Source organism: Emericellopsis atlantica, assembly GCF_019669845.1.
Source record: "Emericellopsis atlantica unplaced genomic scaffold F5Z01scaffold_9, whole genome shotgun sequence".
Lineage (NCBI taxonomy): Eukaryota > Fungi > Ascomycota > Sordariomycetes > Hypocreales > Bionectriaceae > Emericellopsis > Emericellopsis atlantica.
This window is the reverse complement of record NW_025764711.1, coordinates 330,276-346,447: the sequence shown is the minus strand read 5'-3', so window position 1 is coordinate 346,447 and position 16,172 is coordinate 330,276. Positions and strand designations below refer to the sequence as shown.

At 55.2% G+C, this 16,172-nt stretch overlaps 6 protein-coding genes across 6 annotated transcripts; 3 read left to right on the top strand and 3 right to left on the bottom strand.

The window, feature by feature from the left end:
* Positions 1-394: 394 nt before the first annotated feature.
* Positions 395-2,866, bottom strand: F5Z01DRAFT_549964 (fungal-specific transcription factor domain-containing protein). The gene is made up of 5 exons (XM_046260604.1): positions 2,644-2,866; positions 2,406-2,574; positions 2,082-2,349; positions 921-2,020; positions 395-874 (listed from the first exon to the last, which is right to left on the bottom strand). The coding sequence occupies exons 1-5, from the start codon at positions 2,714-2,716 to the stop codon at positions 457-459; spliced, it is 2,028 nt and encodes a 675-aa protein (XP_046119541.1). The 5' UTR covers positions 2,717-2,866; the 3' UTR covers positions 395-456.
* Positions 2,867-3,455: 589 nt separating this feature from the next.
* On the top strand, positions 3,456-5,601 carry F5Z01DRAFT_672921 (uncharacterized protein; the record flags this gene model as incomplete). Its single annotated transcript, XM_046264872.1, has 2 exons — positions 3,456-3,522; positions 3,593-5,601. 2 exons carry the CDS (start codon positions 3,456-3,458, stop codon positions 5,599-5,601), a joined length of 2,076 nt encoding a protein of 691 aa, XP_046119540.1.
* A 126-nt stretch (positions 5,602-5,727) lies between these two features.
* F5Z01DRAFT_550001 (uncharacterized protein) lies at positions 5,728-8,498 on the bottom strand. The gene is made up of 2 exons (XM_046260605.1): positions 8,099-8,498; positions 5,728-7,848 (listed from the first exon to the last, which is right to left on the bottom strand). The coding sequence occupies exons 1-2, from the start codon at positions 8,255-8,257 to the stop codon at positions 5,854-5,856; spliced, it is 2,154 nt and encodes a 717-aa protein (XP_046119539.1). The 5' UTR covers positions 8,258-8,498; the 3' UTR covers positions 5,728-5,853.
* Positions 8,499-9,972: 1,474 nt separating this feature from the next.
* Positions 9,973-11,660, top strand: F5Z01DRAFT_672919 (uncharacterized protein; the record flags this gene model as incomplete). The annotated part of the gene is made up of 2 exons (XM_046264871.1): positions 9,973-10,195; positions 10,243-11,660. 2 exons carry the CDS (start codon positions 9,973-9,975, stop codon positions 11,658-11,660), a joined length of 1,641 nt encoding a protein of 546 aa, XP_046119538.1.
* A 39-nt stretch (positions 11,661-11,699) lies between these two features.
* On the bottom strand, positions 11,700-13,094 carry F5Z01DRAFT_549939 (uncharacterized protein). The gene is made up of 3 exons (XM_046260603.1): positions 12,469-13,094; positions 12,298-12,415; positions 11,700-12,244 (listed from the first exon to the last, which is right to left on the bottom strand). The coding sequence occupies exons 1-3, from the start codon at positions 12,983-12,985 to the stop codon at positions 11,740-11,742; spliced, it is 1,140 nt and encodes a 379-aa protein (XP_046119537.1). The 5' UTR covers positions 12,986-13,094; the 3' UTR covers positions 11,700-11,739.
* Positions 13,095-13,569: 475 nt separating this feature from the next.
* Positions 13,570-15,675, top strand: F5Z01DRAFT_721444 (cytochrome P450). The gene is made up of 3 exons (XM_046266591.1): positions 13,570-14,047; positions 14,098-15,027; positions 15,078-15,675. The coding sequence occupies exons 1-3, from the start codon at positions 13,846-13,848 to the stop codon at positions 15,530-15,532; spliced, it is 1,587 nt and encodes a 528-aa protein (XP_046119536.1). The 5' UTR covers positions 13,570-13,845; the 3' UTR covers positions 15,533-15,675.
* Positions 15,676-16,172: the final 497 nt, after the last annotated feature.

Sequence of the window (16,172 nt, the reverse complement as noted above, 5' to 3'; positions counted from 1 at the left end):
TTAATTATTACTACTTGACAACCAACGGCAGCCAAATTCCACAATACGAACTGTTCACAGGATGCCGCTCCTCTTTGGATTGTGCAGCATCGCTCATCAACAGACAGCTGTGGGCACGTGAGCAAGCTCCTGACGTCGTCGCCGTCGTTGGAATGCACATGCAGTCAGCAATGATGTGCAGCTTTGGGGATCCGGGGCAACTCTGTTATCACTGCCGTGCGTTGGGGGCGCCTCGTCCCGACTTGGCAATGTATTTCTGTCTTGCGGCGAGGTTCTCATCGTCACGTGTCCAACCAGACATGATGCGCGATTGCACTTTTGTACATCTCTGAGGAAGCCAGCGAACTCAATTCGCGATAAGACTGGGCTGCAAGAGACATTGTTTCAGGCCTCAGCCGGCTCGCGCCAGGGTGCGCCCCAGTTGCTTCCTTGCTCTGAACTGGTTGCGAGCCAAGCTCATGCCTGGAACTCAGCTCCCCCAACGACAGCATTGTCGTTCGACAACAGGTGGTCCCAGGTGTCATCCAGTTCGAAAGCTCCCGTAATATCTTCATCGTCAGCGAAGACGGGGAATCCCATCTCATCGCCCAGGTCCTCTAGTAGTAAATTGCCGTCGCTGGCTTGCATCCAATCCGTCTGGGCGGCCGCCAATCTCGCAGCGTCGACAGCCGTACTCGCCTTTTTCTGCAGCTCGTTGACCACGACGCACAGCGTGTCAAATGCATTGGCCGGGAGAACACTAACGAGATCGTTCAGGAGCTTGACCGCTTTGTTGCTGAGTTCCTGGTCTATCCAGGCGTCCGGGTGGGTTGGATGCATGAGGTTGTTGGCGAGAAGAACAATCAGCCCCGAAAAGTGCGCGCAGCTGCATTGCCTAGAACTGTCAGCGAGGCGGCCTTACCGCCAGAGCAGTAACATACCAGATAAGACATTCCGTGGGCGTCGCGTCCTGGAACAGCCTGATACATTTCCGGCTCAAGTCAACACACTGCTTCCAGCCCTGCGCCATCGGAGGCTCCTGGGATTCGGTGGCGCGTTTCGACGTCGGCCCAAGGATCGTCATCGCATAGTCTTGGATCATGGCTTTGCTCATGGAGCTGATGCGGCCGAACCACTCACTTTCATGCGAGTAGATGCCGTGCGTGTGCACCACGGCCAAAAGATACGCGTGGTGAAGCTTGACCATCTGAACGAGCTCGGACTCATCGACGGTGGACGATACGTGCTCGATGCGAAAGGCCGGTGGGATGCGAGCATACCACTGCTCGAGCATGGTGCTCAACGCCGCTATGCGCTGTCTTCGTTCAGCGCCCTGTACTTTACTGGCGCGGTTCGAGTACAGGTTGTCGAATATCTTGCCTTGGATATGGGATAGACCCAAGCGTATCCGGAATGTGTTGAGGCAGGTTTTCTTGTCGGAAGTGTAGATCAGACCTGCTCCGTCCGGCGGGTTCATGGGCGGAAGTGAAATGTCAATGTCGGCGTCTTGCTGTGCAGAGGGCGCCTGCCCTCGGAGCGAAAGGTCCTTGTCGAAGAGGTAGGCGATCCAGAAGACGCGGTGCCGCAGAAGAACTTCGCCGGGCGCGTAAAGCCGTGATGAGGCGTTGGAGTGCAGCTGCAGTCTCTGGGCGAGCCGCACCGCCGTGCCCACGAGGACGCTCGCAGGCCGAGAGTCGCTGCTGTTGTGGAACAGGCAGACCAACGAGAGTAGAACCTGCACGCCCAGAAGGTCCTTCTCGCGGGTAACGAGCTCGGACATGACTGACTGAGCATTGCGCATGCAGCGGTTTGCCCAGTCGGTGCGAGCCCGCTGGTCAATGGTGGGAGCCTCGTCTCCAGGAATAGGGGACCGGAGGCCCATGGCGCAGACCATGAGGATGGCGGCCCAGATAGCTCGGTCCCGCTTGGGACGGTCAGTGTGGTGCCAATCGCGCATCATGCGCATGAAGACTGCCTGGTCGAAGAGCGGGAGAGCCCTGTTGAATGTGTTGAAGTAGTGGTCGACGTAGGGCATGAGTTGCTAATCGGTCTGATTAGCGGATTTACCTTTATGTTTACTATGCAAAGGGGCCATGACCTACATCCAATGGCGGCAAAGGCAGATCATCATCACCAGGACCGTGATACAGACTTGGCTCAACTGGATCGAAGCGCCAAGCGCTCGGCCCTTTGAGCTCTTCAGGGCTACACTTCCTCGCGAGTTCCTCGGGGGTACTACCGTTTGTCGAAGAAACTGGGGCTGAGGCTGTGGCCAGGGCATGTTCCTGCTTCGCGGCCTCGAGTATCTGTTGGAGCTGCTCCTCGATCCGAGCCAGTCGTTTCTTGAGGCTCTCATTCTCCTCGGCAAGCCTAGCACACGGTTTAGTGATGTAGATGACCAATGAGTGAGCCGACTTGTCACGTACTCCTTCGTCTCGGCCTCACGGATCTTGACTGCCTGCTTTGGCCTGCTGTTGGTCTGCCTTTTCCTTGCCACGCTGGTGGTTTGGCAGTCTGCGTTGTACAGCTTGCAGTTGGAGCAGACGGGCTTGAGCATATCACATTTTATCTTCTTTGTGAAACACAAATCGCAGGCTTAGATCGGATCTTGTCAGCACACGTCTTGACATAGCTTCATGTTGTCGTGGCAGCCAGCTCACTCACCCTTTCGCCTGGCGGACGCTGGCTCCACGGTGGGCTCTGGCAGCGCATCGATGACAATCGGGTTGGTCGCCATGTTCAAAGACACTGGATGAACAAAAGTGCTCTGGCGAGGACTTCAGCCTGTGTTTACTGAAATTGACATGTTGATTCCTTGACCACAGTGAGATTTCACGATGGAGACCAGTGCATGAAGAGGATGACAAATGACCAGGGATGGTCGTGTGGAAATACTGGGCCGCTAACAGATTTTGGAACAGTTTGCACTCAAAAGTGTTAGTCATTCATCAAGCTCCCTCTGTCGCGACTTGACTCGGACGCTGTAGCAAATGAGGCTTTGCCATCGATTCACCTACTTAATAGCGCATCCACATCGTCAACCTCGCACCTCATCGCGGTCAAAGGCTCTGGCCTGCGGTGGTATGAGCTGTTTGGTCAGGCTGTAATTGGAACCAGGTACATCAAAAAGGATGAGCGGGTTGCTCCTGGAGCAGGCTGCTGCACCATCGCTCAAAAGGACGCGCCTCACACTAAGATCTGCCTCCGCTCGTGGGCAGGTTTGTGGAAGAAATTATCGAAATCAGCCTCATTTGCTGGCAGGATGAGTCCAATGCCTGTGACACGGCTAGATGGCTACCTGTCAGCAATCAAATGCCTACAGTTTACATGTACCTTACCCAAACGAATCCTTCCGGAGCTAGAGGAGGTAAACTCCGCGTGTCAATGATCAATCTTACAACCTCACATGGCCTCGACTTCCCGCCAGATTCCCATCTGAATTCATCCGTCACTTCGGCCGAATCGAAAGACACACCATGCGCACGCCTGAACCTGCCAGCAAGAAGCGCAAGGTCCGCAAGGGAACTCACAGTTGTTGGGAGTGTACGTATTCCTGCCCACCGCGTCCGTATGTAAGCGCGACCGCCAGACCGTACTGACGAATCATCCACAGGCCGCCGGCGCAAGATCAAATGCACCTTTGCGCGCGACAGCGACCCTGTCTGTGTGAACTGCGAGGCCAAAGGGGCGTCATGTGTGTCTCAAGAGACACCGCTCGACGATGACAATCTCCCGACACCATCGTCCCATCCAGCCTCATCCAAATCCTCACGTCCCCAGGATGAAGCCCTCGCGCAGCGCCTCATCCGCCTGGAAGCCATGATGGGCAGACTGGCCGACCCACAATCCAAGGCGAATGAGTACATTTATCCCAGGGACATGGAGGATGACCTTCTCGAGACCTCAGCCGCGCGACATGCCATTCTGCTCGACACACAGGCCCCGACGCCATCCCAGAGCGCGTCTGGGTCCCCCTACAGTCGGCAGTACTCTTCGCCTGCTGGGCCCCGGTTGTCAGAAAAGCTCAAGCAGATATCGCGCGATCTCTATGCTCTCCTTCCCACAGGAAAGCTCCGCTCTACCTTGGCGTACAGTTCACCTGGTGCTACGACGGTCTTGTCGGGATTTCATCCAGCAACGTCTCCCAACATTGAGACTCAGGCGTCTCTGGCCGATCCCCACTACCCTACGCCGGACACACACCCGGTCCTCATCACTCGGCGGTTACTACAGTACGCTGTATGCGTGCAGAATCTTTCTCCCGTTGTCTTCGCCTCCATTGCGGCAGACTTTCACGGCAAACGTCCCTGCCATGTCCTGGCCAACTGGCTCGGTGCCTCCGAGGACTGGGTCCTCTCCAGCGACCCCCTCATCGGCAGCATCGAGGGCATCGAGTGCCTGGTTCTCATGACCATGATTCAGGGCGACGCGGGACAGCTCCGGAAGGCTTGGATGACATGCCGTCGTGCCCTCAGCATGGCCCAGCTCATGGGCCTCGACAAGAAGATCCCGCCCCCGCCACGGTCCCTGTCCAGCCGCCACGCCGACCCAGCCACTCTCTGGTTCAGGATCCAGTGCGGAGACCGATACCACTCGCTGATTCTGGGGTTGCCCTTTGGCTCGCGCAATGACCCGCCCTTTGATCCGTCCTCTACGCCGCTGGACAACCTAGGCAAGTCCTACGCCACCGTCGCGCGCAAGATCTCGGAGCGGAACGAGGGCGTCGACCAACCAGACGCATACGCCGTCACACAAGCTCTCGATCTGCAGCTCGAGAACACGGCCTGCCTAGTGGAAAACACGTGGTGGGCCATCCCAGACATCTCGGCGGCTTTGAGCCGGTCGCCCCTTGACATGCTCTCCGAGTGCTCCGCCATCCGTCTCCAAGTACGACACTACACACTTCTCATCCTCCTGCACCTACCGTACCTGATGAAGGGCGGCGACCGCTACAGCTTCAACCGCCTGACCTGCATGCGCGCCAGCCGCGCGGTCCTCGAGCGATTCCTCGCCTTTCGAAAGGACTACATCGTCTACGTCGCGGGTCGTCATATTGACTACTCCGCCCTCATAGCCGCCATGACACTCATGCTCGGTCACCTGGGGCAGGTCGATCCGCAGCGCGAGAGCGACCGTAGCCTCGTCGAAGCCACCCATGAGAGCCTTCTGGCAATGGGCCAGCACAAGACTGACAAGCTCTCCAGTGAAAGCGCCGAGACCATCCGAGCCATGCTACCCATATTATCTGGACAGGGCCTTGACTCAGATGTGCATTTGTCTGTCCCCTTTCTCGGCACCGTGAACATCAACCCCAAGCCCGCACCGCCTGTGGACGCGCCGTCAGATGCATTGCCAGCACCTGCTAGCACGCTGAATGGCGTGGGCCCAGCTGATTCGGCACCGTTCCTGAGTTTCGATTTCAATGATTTTACGTTTCCAGCGAGCGACAACGTTGCCGGAGACGTGGCAAATGGTATACAGGCTTTCAACGGGGACGAGTACGATGTGCCAGGAGGATGGATGGACTTTCCAGCTGGAGCTGATAACTGGACGTTCCAGGGCGTCGACACGACGTACTGGACAATGCTAAATCAGAGCTTTAACGAGCAACATGGGTCGTGACGATGCAATGAATGAATGAAACGAGGTTTGATGAATTATATTAATTTGCGATAGTGTTTTGTGTGTATACAAATGAAGGGGTCAGTCATGACCAGGGTATCTTCTCTTTCCCCAAACGCTGTGTGTATGCAAAATGTTGTTTCTCCGTGTTCCACCATTAAACAAACGCCCAAGACCAGTGCCGCCGTACCTGTCAATGCAACCCCCAAACAGTAAGGAAAGAAGAATGAGTGTTGGACAGATAAGCAAGTGTTACTCCCGCAAGCTCTCGCTGAGTACGTCGTGGTTGATCACTTCGGCCGTAACCTTCGCCGGAGCGCCCTTGCGACGCTGTGAGGCCCAGTATTGCTGGAAGCCAGGTATAGACCCAGGCTGGTTGATGCCTGGTGTTCGACTCCACGCCTTTTCAGCTTTATTTTCCGTCGTTGGCGTCAGGACGTCCACAGCCTTGGTAGGCGTGTTATGAGCACTGTCGGGATTGTTGGAGCTGTTGGCACCCCAGGGTCGCCAGCCTACTAATTTACCCAGGCCGCCCGTGATGCCTTTCTGCGATGCGGGCGACGAGCTACGAGACGGTGCTGCGCTCATCGGAGACGAGACGGAGCGGTAGCTCTGCTTCCCAGCAAAGTGATCCCGCAACGCGGCGTCGCTGCGTTTCGCCGTCGCGCGCGACAATGTCGGCTGGGCGGTCACGCCGGTGACAACTGCCTCCAGACCCCCGATGGGCCTCAACGTCATCTGGCTAGGGCGAGCCTTGAGGGTGTGAATGTCGAGGCCTCCCGATAATGACATGATGGACTCGTGTGATGTCGCCCGGCGTAGGCGAGGGGGCGGCAGATAGTCGCTCGAGAACTCAGAGTCCTCGGCAGCAGAGCCTTCCATGGAGTCCTCAGTGGAGGCTTCGGGGTGCGTGAGGCCGGGACTGTCCTCGTCGATCGGCGGAGCATCCTCGTCTTCCTCATGTATGGTGTTGTCAAAATAGCCTCGTTGGTGACACGGTGTGCCACTGGCATCGGACAGGTCCATGTGGGGTATTGTCTGGAAACTTTGGAAGCTCTGATATGATGCAGCAGAGGGTCGCTTGTGGTGTGCACGCCAGGTCGGGGATGTCGGATCGAGACTCGTAATCGGGGACATGGGCAGTCCGGTGTCGAAAGTGTTTGTGTCAAATAGGGAACTGACCCTGTTTGATCGAGGCGAGCTTGGCACGGAAGACGCAAACTCGGACGGTGGGTTGGACAGTGGTGTCCAAGCACCCGCATGCGTCGGTGGGTGCCTGTCGGGCTGTGACAGGCTAGCAGCAGCTGCTGGTGATGAGAGTATTGCTGCTGCGGGCGATATAGTCGGAGGTTGTAGCACGCCCGGTGTCAAGCCTTGCCGCTTCTTTCTCGGCTTCTTGGCCTCCTGCTTCTGTACGTGATAATGATGATGTATGTGTAGCTCCTGCGACAGTCTCGTGCCTGCCCGTTGATGCGGCTCCAGCTCCTCTTTGAGGTTCGGGGGCACGCTTACAGCCTCTTCATCCACCGGCTGGTGGTGCATGAGCTGTTCTCTGAGCGACTGGATCTCGTCGTTTGAGTTCAGCAACATCTCCCGCAGCTCGGCAATACCAAGCTGCAGGTTCGCATTGTCCTGAAGCAGATCCCTCACAAAGTGGTTTACCACATTGCTTCCATTCTTCTCGTTCCCCATGGTTTTCGTTGCAGCCGCTCCCTTGAGCCGGCCAGCCGCCGTGTCCAGCTGCTTCTCCACCTCGCGTTGGCGTTCCATACGATCCATGACCTCAACGTGGCGTTCGCGCTCCTTCCTGGCCTCCTTCTCCATGTGCTCGAGCTGGTCCTGCATGTCAAGTATACCCCGCTGGGCTTCCTTGCACCGTTGCGCATGCGAGCGCGCATCCTCCTTGGTCAGACGTAGCTCATGGTGCAGCTGATTCTGCTCTTCCTCCAGTGCCGCCAAATGTCGTTCAGCGTCTTCAGCGCGGGCAGCAGCAGCCTCGAGTCGGCGAACGGCTTGCTGTGATGATGAAAGGCTCGCCTCGAGGCTCCGTATCTTCGTGTCGCTCTCGGAGACAGTGTTATTCAGTTGTTCGAGCTGGTCCAGCAACTGTCGATTCTCCTCGATCTTATTGGCGTTTTGAGTTTCCAACTCGTGCTTGTCATGCTCCAACTTTTCGATCCGCGTCAAGGAACTGATTCGATCACGCTCCGCATCAGCCATGTAGGCCTCATGCCGGGCCAAAAGAGCCTGCAGGGCGAATGTCAGCGTCGAGTGCTGGAACGTTTCTGCAGACTTTTCCTCCATTGCTTTCGCACACAGTAGACTAGGAAGTGAAGAAGGAAATGTTTCCTTTGGGTGCAAGCGTAACTGACGATAATATCACCACGACTGGTATGCGGCTCGCAAATGAGCCCTCCCAGTGGGGACAGCAAAAGACACCGCACACGACACAAATGAACACAGAAAAGTAATCTATGGCAGTGACATATAGACGTACCTGGCCCAGCTGTGCTGCAGTGTGGACATCTTTTTCGACAGTTTCGAGGATTGTGCAGTTCTTCCTGAGCAGGGCGCAATCGGCGCGACCACAGCAGCAGGCGATGGAAGATTGGGCGGGCTCGGTGCGTCGATTAACCGTGAGATCAATATTCTCCATCGTGCCAGGTTCGAAAAAGGATGCTTGCCCGGTCGTACAAGCCCTCAAGGCTCCCACACGCCGTCCTGTCACTCGGAGGAAATGTGTTCACGGTGGCTGCCTCCACGCCTCAACATCTCCAACTTCTGTGTGGCGTAAGCTCTCAGGTTGTGGGTAGGTATGTACTCGGTCTCCGCGTAGGTCGTGGGCTGGGGTAGTTCGATTCGAGGTTCGTAGGTTTGTCGAGTTGATGCCTGAAGATGGAGTCGAGTGAAGATAAGACGCGACCCTTTCGCATTCAGAGTAACGGGGGCGCGAATTGACGTCGGCAACTCGCTCCACTCAATTCAGGGCGATGCTCCCTGTCAAAGGCTGCTTTCAGGGCAGGCGCGGGGTTCTGTCCCCGTGGTGGGGGGCACGCCTTCCTCAGTCTAGCCGGTTTGCGCTTTCACCCAACGATAAGAAGTTTGGTGCCCAGTGCCCGGCGGCACAGCCAGCTTTTGCTAGCTGAAGACTGCTTTGTAGATGAAGAAGGAAAAGAGGAAGATACTCAGAAAGGGCGGTATGAGTATTCGCGAACCATCTCCACTTGACAGCGCAGTCCTCGTGCTCTGCCTATAATATACCACCAGGTGTTTGCTGCACCTGCCTGTTCCAAGACGCAACTTGTGCATGGCGGTGGAGGTCAGACGACCACTAACCTCCGCCGGATGCAGGCACGGCGGCCCTAAAGCGGCCTGCTGTCGAGGTCAGCAATTGGCTACCACATCCGCATGACGACAGTGATGGCTGTATCGAGCACCAGCCTCTCTATTTAAGAGGACGCCATCCGGATTTGGATGAAACGACTACGGTCCTATTGCCCGAGCCACAATCTAATAATATGTGTTTGTTCATCGCATAATCTTCGATCGTACTGTGACAAGTCGCTAGTAATTACCTTAGTGGGGTTCTGTCAGGCACATATGCGACCACTCTCCAAGCCCAACTGAAATGAACTTGAACTGAACTGAATGAACCTTGACATGGCGACAGCCTCCTTAAAATATTTACGATGAGTGTGGGTTGCTGAGCTAAAGCGTATATAAATGAAATCTTTGGTCCTGTCAGTTCGTCTGATACCTGACCCGGAAGCACAAACATCACTGGCTGTTGTGATTAAAGGCGGTTTGCGAAATAGCGTTAACTAAAACATAGATACTGGAATTCCGGTACAGGTTGAGGTACAACTCAATCATAACAGATTGAAAAATCAATTCCTTCATGTATAGTACTTCTCACGAGCCCAGAAATTCTAACGCATACTTTACTGAATAGTCAACATGGCTCGCGAAGGTCCAGACGGTGCTGAGAACATGCCCGTCAGCTTTGAAATAGGTTAGGCAGATCAGACGACTGCCAGCAATCCCATGCTAGAGATGTCGTCACCATCACCAGCACCGATCCGTCTACCCACATTTCGATAAGGATCGTAGCCAATCAGCAGCAGCGGATTGGCGAGCTCAGTGCTCGCGTCGTCACCACATCATCGACTAGAGGCATCAACAGCGTATCTCCGGCATTGCTAGCAGTGTTGTTGACCGTTCTACTATTGCCTGTATCGCTGCATACCCCTCACCTCACCTTTCATCCCCTCCCTCATGTCCATACCTCGAATACATCGTCTTGCGAACCAGCTTCGGCCGCACTTATACGGATATTCAGCAACAAGGTCTTTCTCAACAACTCTACGAGCTATGGCTGCACAGGAGTATAAGCTCAAGGGCGTCAAGTCACTTGACTTGGGCCCTGGAGCCAAGGAGGAAGTCGAGGTGGAGGGTATCGAGAACGGCAAGGTCTTGCTGGTCAATGCTGCAGGCACAGTCCAGGCCGTTGGATCCAAGTGCACACACTATGGCGCACCCCTCGTGAAAGGTGTATTGACAAAGTCTGGTCGCCTGACGTGTCCGTGGCATGGAGGTATGGCACTTCATTCTGAGCCCATGAGTCCCGGACTAACAGCGCAGCCTGCTTCAACTCCAAGACCGGCGATGTTGAAGATGCTCCCGCTCTTGATGCTCTACCTACGTTCAAAGTGACAGAGCGCGACGGGTCGGTATACATCACTGGCGAAGAGTCTGCTATCAAATCCTCACGTCGCGCACCCAACTTCAAGTGCAATGCCGCGGGGGATGGCCAGGAAGAGAAGATTGTCGTTGTTGGTGGTGGCTCAGGTGGTCTCGGTGCCATTGAGGGCCTCCGCGAGAAAGGGTTTGGCGGTCCGCTGACAGTCATCTCCAACGAAGGATACCTACCCATTGATCGCACCAAGCTGAGCAAGGCGTTGATGACGGACACTGATAAGCTTGCCTGGAGGAACAAGGACTGGTTCACGCAAGGCTCGATTGAGTGGGTTGACGGTGAGGTTGACGGCATCGATTTCTCGGAACGATCCGTTTCGACCAAGGAAGGCAAGAAGTTTGCGTACACGAAGCTGGTTCTCGCCACAGGTGGTCAGCCAAAGCTTCTGCCCCTGCAAGGCTTCAAGGTATTGGGCAATATCTTCACCTTGCGCAGCGCCCATGACACAAAGAAGATCACCGGCGCCATCGGCGAGAAGGGCAAGAAGATCGTCATCATTGGATCGTCCTTCATCGGCATGGAAGCTGCTGTCGCAACTGCTGCGGACAACGACGTGACCGTGATCGGCATGGAGAAGGTTCCCTTGGAGCGTGTTTTGGGCGAGCAGGTTGGCGCTGGCCTGCAAAAGCTTGTCGAGGGCAAGGGCGTCAAGTTTTACATGGGTGCAGGTGTCGACAAGGCTGAGCCCTCCAACTCCGACCCGTCCAACGTCGGAGCCGTGTTGCTCAAGGACGGCACTCGTCTTGAGGCGGACCTAGTTATCCTCGGTGTTGGTGTGTCGCCAGCAACTGAGTTCTTGCGAAACAACAGCATTGTCCGCCTCGAAGAAGACGGCTCTCTGAAGACTGACGAGAACTTCAATGTCGTTGGTCTGAAGGATGTGTACGCCATTGGCGACATCAGCACATACCCCTATCACGGGCCCGGCGGCGAAGGCAAGTTCACTCGCATCGAGCATTGGAACGTCGCACAGAATGCTGGCCGCGCAGTGGCAAACCACATTGTCAACCCCTCGATCAAGACGGAACAATTCATTCCCGTGTTCTGGTCTGCCCTGGGTGCTCAGATGCGATACTGCGGCAACACGGTTGGTGGCTGGGACGACGTGATTGTGGACGGCAACCCGGCGGACGCTAGCTTTGTGGCGTACTATACCAAGGGCGAGGAGGTTGTCGCCATGGCTAGCATGGGCCGTGACCCAGCCATGACCCAAAGCGCCCTGTTGATGAGGACGGGAGCTATGCCCAAGAAGTCGGAACTGAAGAGTAACCCCGATGTGATGGCGGTGGGTGTGCCGGCTTGAATACGTAGCTAATGGCTAGGGGTTATACGTATACGACTAGTGATGGCGATGCCAAGGCACCTTCAACTCAAACAACTGATCAATGCCTTTCCGCTTTAGTCACAGACACTTCCTTGGTGACGCGTATCCCTCGTAGAGCCGACGCTGGGTGTTGAACATATGCACCACCAGCGGGTACATACTCCTCGCCCAGGCCGCCTGATTCAGCCTTCCACATACTACTGTCCGAGTCGAAGGTGTCACCTTCATCCTGTTCGGTATGGCTGTCACCTTTGGACCCCCCATTGGAACAACTCGCCTTACTCCCGCCCGGAAGGTCGCTGCCGCCAATGGTATGCAGAGGGACTTGGCCAGCGCTTAGTTGCGGCCCGTTGAGGTTCCGATACCGACTATTCGTTTTATGAGATGTCAACCGGTCGAGATATCCTTTGTATAGCGGCCGGCAGACGGGTATGCCAATGCAGATCATTGTCACAGCCTGCTCGGCCGATGACCAGACGATGATGCCAACGCTGTCACGAAGATAATTGCTCGACATCAAACTCGGGATTTCGGTCGCACGTTTGATACCACAAGCGGCCGCACTTATTCTGTTAGACATCTGCCATTCGCGCATGATGGAGTCAAGCACACTTACATGATACCAAGAGACATGGACGCGAGAATGATGAGCTTTTCACGCTTTTTCATCTGCAGCCGCCACATGAAGACCCACGGGAAAATCGCAAAGAACAGCTCCGTGAAGACGCACGACGCTGGAAGGTTAGTTCCGCGTTGCCTATGTGGTCACTTTCAAGGATCGACTCACCCCCTAAGTAGATGGAAACCGCCAGCTGTGGCAGCTCACACTTGCCGCCAACGCTCTTATCCCACAGAAATGCTGCGGGTTCGCATTGGAACCAGAAGAAGAAAAGGCAAACCAGGCTGGCCGTCATCAGATTCGCCAAGACGACCCAGATTGCGATCGTATGCCATCTCTCCTTCACCAGTCTCAGCAAGAAAAGGCCCAGGCTCCGTTTTGCGACGGCCATACCGATGACAGCAAACGTCTGTGCGATGCAGCAGTTCAAGACAGCAGGGGAGATATCGCTTTGTGGCGTGATGTCCCACATGTTCTGACCAAATCCATGTGTAGCGGCAATGTGAATGAAGACAGTATAGAGAAGTAAGAGAACGAAAGCGAATACGTAGACGTGATCATCGAGCCCGTACGACTGCACAACCGCGATGCGAGTGTATATCCGTAGGGCGGTAAAGAGAAGGACAATAAATGTCAGCGAATACATGACCGCGAGGGCCTTGGGCCTCTTTCCAGCGACAGCCATATGAGCTTGTTCTCGTGTGATTTGCTGCGGCTTCAGGTTGAGTTGATGGTTGCTCAAAACAGACCATCGCCTTATTAACAGACACTCCCCGCTACTTGACTGTGCGTACAAGTATGGGAAAGACAGAAAGGAGCAGTGCACAGACTAATTACATGTATGTATGCCTCAGCTGGCAGGCAGCCTCTGACGTCTGGTTGCGATCCATGTAACGGACATACTTTACCCCTGGCGGTGATCCATGAAGGAGTAGAATCCATGTCCATTGAGACACTGTCCCCTCAAAGTCCATGCTGTACAATGACTTTCTGCAACAAAGCTTGAAGACCCATCGAGGCGTATCCGATGCAAGAAAGTCAAAGAGGAGCTTGAATTTGTGAGGTTCACTGTACGAATGGTGTATGTACCTACATTGTGAATTGAAGGAAATTCATTCCAGAATATTGGCATCCTTGCTTCGTCGCCGGAACAACTGCAGGATGCCCAGGATTAGCCGTTGGTTGAAGATGAGGATCGGACCAATCGCATTTTGTTCATGTTAGCCTGTTGGCTACAACTTGTCAAGTGCGTGGGCACTCAGTCGGTGTTGCCATCTTCGGGCTGGAGCATGTTTCGTCAAGCGGACCAACATGATGTGGTCATGCATGGTAACCTTGGCAATCACACGAAGGAGCGCCGCCTGATGCATGTAATAAGGGGCGCCGCATCGTCCTGACTCCTGAAAGAAGTTCATGCATGTACGTAGTCACAAACGAACCTTGGGTCATTTAAATTGCACTGGTCCTCGTCGAATCCGTCCCTGTTGCTGCTTCCCCTGAGCTTAAGAAAGCTGACTGAGAACATATCGAGGGCCTGAAGTCAACATGGGCCAAGGGGCACAAGCTGAGTCAACTGGTACGTGGTATGCCAGCTACAACGACTCACTGCGAGGCGCGCTCCTCGGGCAAACCTGGACCGGGCTGGCTGTGAACGCCATTTGCCTTGCCGTCGTACTTGTATCTGTTCAGTGGGCCTGCGAAATCATTTTCACGCGGCTATGGCGATTACCTGGCCCTCCCATTGCCGGTGAGTACACTCAGCGCCCTTTCAACAGCGTCTCATGCTGAGAGATCCAGGTTTGACCAACTGGTACCGCTTCTATCTGGTCCGCACAGGTGATTACCAGCATCACCTGAAAGCGCTTCACGACAAACATGGGCCTGTCGTCCGCCTCGGGCCCAACGTTGTCGACTTGGATTATCCCGAGCTTGTCAAGACCATGTACGGCACTGACAACAAGTATCTGAAAACTGACTTCTACCATAACAACTCGACCAAGATTGGTTGGAACATCATTCCAAACATGTTCTCCCAGACCGATCCTGAGGCGCACGCCAGGATGAGGAAGCCCGTGGCCAAGCACTACTCCTCCAGCGCAGTGCTAACAGTTGAGCCTCTGGTCGACAAGGTCATCGACCAATTGCTAGAGCATCTGGATGAACGTTTCGTCAAGACCGCCAAGCCATGCGATCTGGGTGAATGGATCGCGTTCTGCACCTGGGACATGGTAGGCGCAGCATCGTTCAGCGAGGACTTTGGCTACATGGCTCAAGGCAAGGACCATGACGGGACCATCTCCACTGCGGACAAGGCGCTTGATTACTTCGCTGCCATCGGCCAGATGCCTTTCCTGGACTATCTCCTGGACAAGAACCCAATCAAGCGCATAGGCCCCCCGCACCTGGGAAATGCAACGAGGGTAGCAATCGAGCACATCGCTACACGCGCCCGAGGAAACGACCCCAACTTTGACCCGAAAACACCGGACTATCTGCAGCGCTTCATGGAGGCAAAGGAGACGCATCCAGATATCGTCGATGATGGAATGATCATGAATTATGTATTTATTAATCTGCTTGCCGGATCCGATACCACCGCCTTGACGATCCGGGCGGTTATGTACTACGTGTTGAAGAATCCGGATGTCTACCGCAAGCTGAAGAGCGACCTCGGTGAACTTGAATTGGGGCGCATAGCGCAGTACTCCGAAGCCAAGGCCCTGCCATGTGAGTCTTTGCTCCACGCCCCAGACGGCGACCTGCGCTAACACAGAAAGACCTCGACGCTTGCGTTCGTGAGGCCATCCGCGTCCATCCAGGGGTATCGATGATGCTGGAACGGTACGCACCCGCAGAGGGTCTTACACTTCCTGACGGACGCTATATCCCCCCCTTCACCAAGGTCGGCATGAACCCTTTCATCATCAACCGGAACCCGCGCATCTGGGGCGATGACCCCAACACTTTCCGTCCGGAGCGCTGGTTGCAGCAGGAGGATGAGTCGAGCTCGGCGTTCGCGGAGCGCATCAAGCTTTTCAATGCGACCGATTTCTCGTTTGGTGCGGGCTCAAGGATGTGTCTGGGTCGGCATTTGGCGCTTCTTCAGACTTATAAGATTGTCGCGGCCTTGGTGGGACGGTATGACATTAGGCTGACGAACCCGGACCGAGACTGGGAAGTGACTTGTAGTTGGTTTCCCAGGCAGAAAGGACTTGTTTGCGATTTGAGATAGAAAGGGGTTGGCACAATCTACCCAAGCTCCGTCGTGCGGCAATTCTCCGTCTAGCCCAATGCCAGTGTGCGATGTAAGGCGATACATGCTCCGCTCGAAGTCGTTACCTAGATGCGAGTCATGGCCTCCCAGTCAAGGAGCGCCACACAAATTAGCATTTTCCTTGCACGCAAAAGAGCAAACTGACCTGGGGAGAAAAAAAGGTTGAAGCCATCGCCCTCGTCAGAATGATCAGGATTGAGTTATGCCGCCTCCCCCAGACGAGGGAGGACGACACGCCGCGTATCGCACTCAAGTTTTACTCAACAAGCTCAGCAACGACTCCCATAGAGACACTGGGACGCATCCATCCCCCGAGGGTTCCGGCGCGCCCAGGCTCTGAGATTTCTGATGCCGATTGCAGACGTCAATTGACGCCAGGCCATCACTGGCAGGCCTATGCATCGCCCAGAGGGACGAGAGGGAGGCGAGGCCTTCCCGGAGGAAGTGAGCATTACCCTGAATTTCCCACATGCAAAGAGAGCGAGAGATCTCAGGTTCGAGAACAAGAAATCTCTCCGTTTGGAGCATGGAAACGCAGCGTTGACGAGGGCGATGGCTTGAAGAAGGAGAATCGGGAATCAGGTGAATTTTAGCTGAG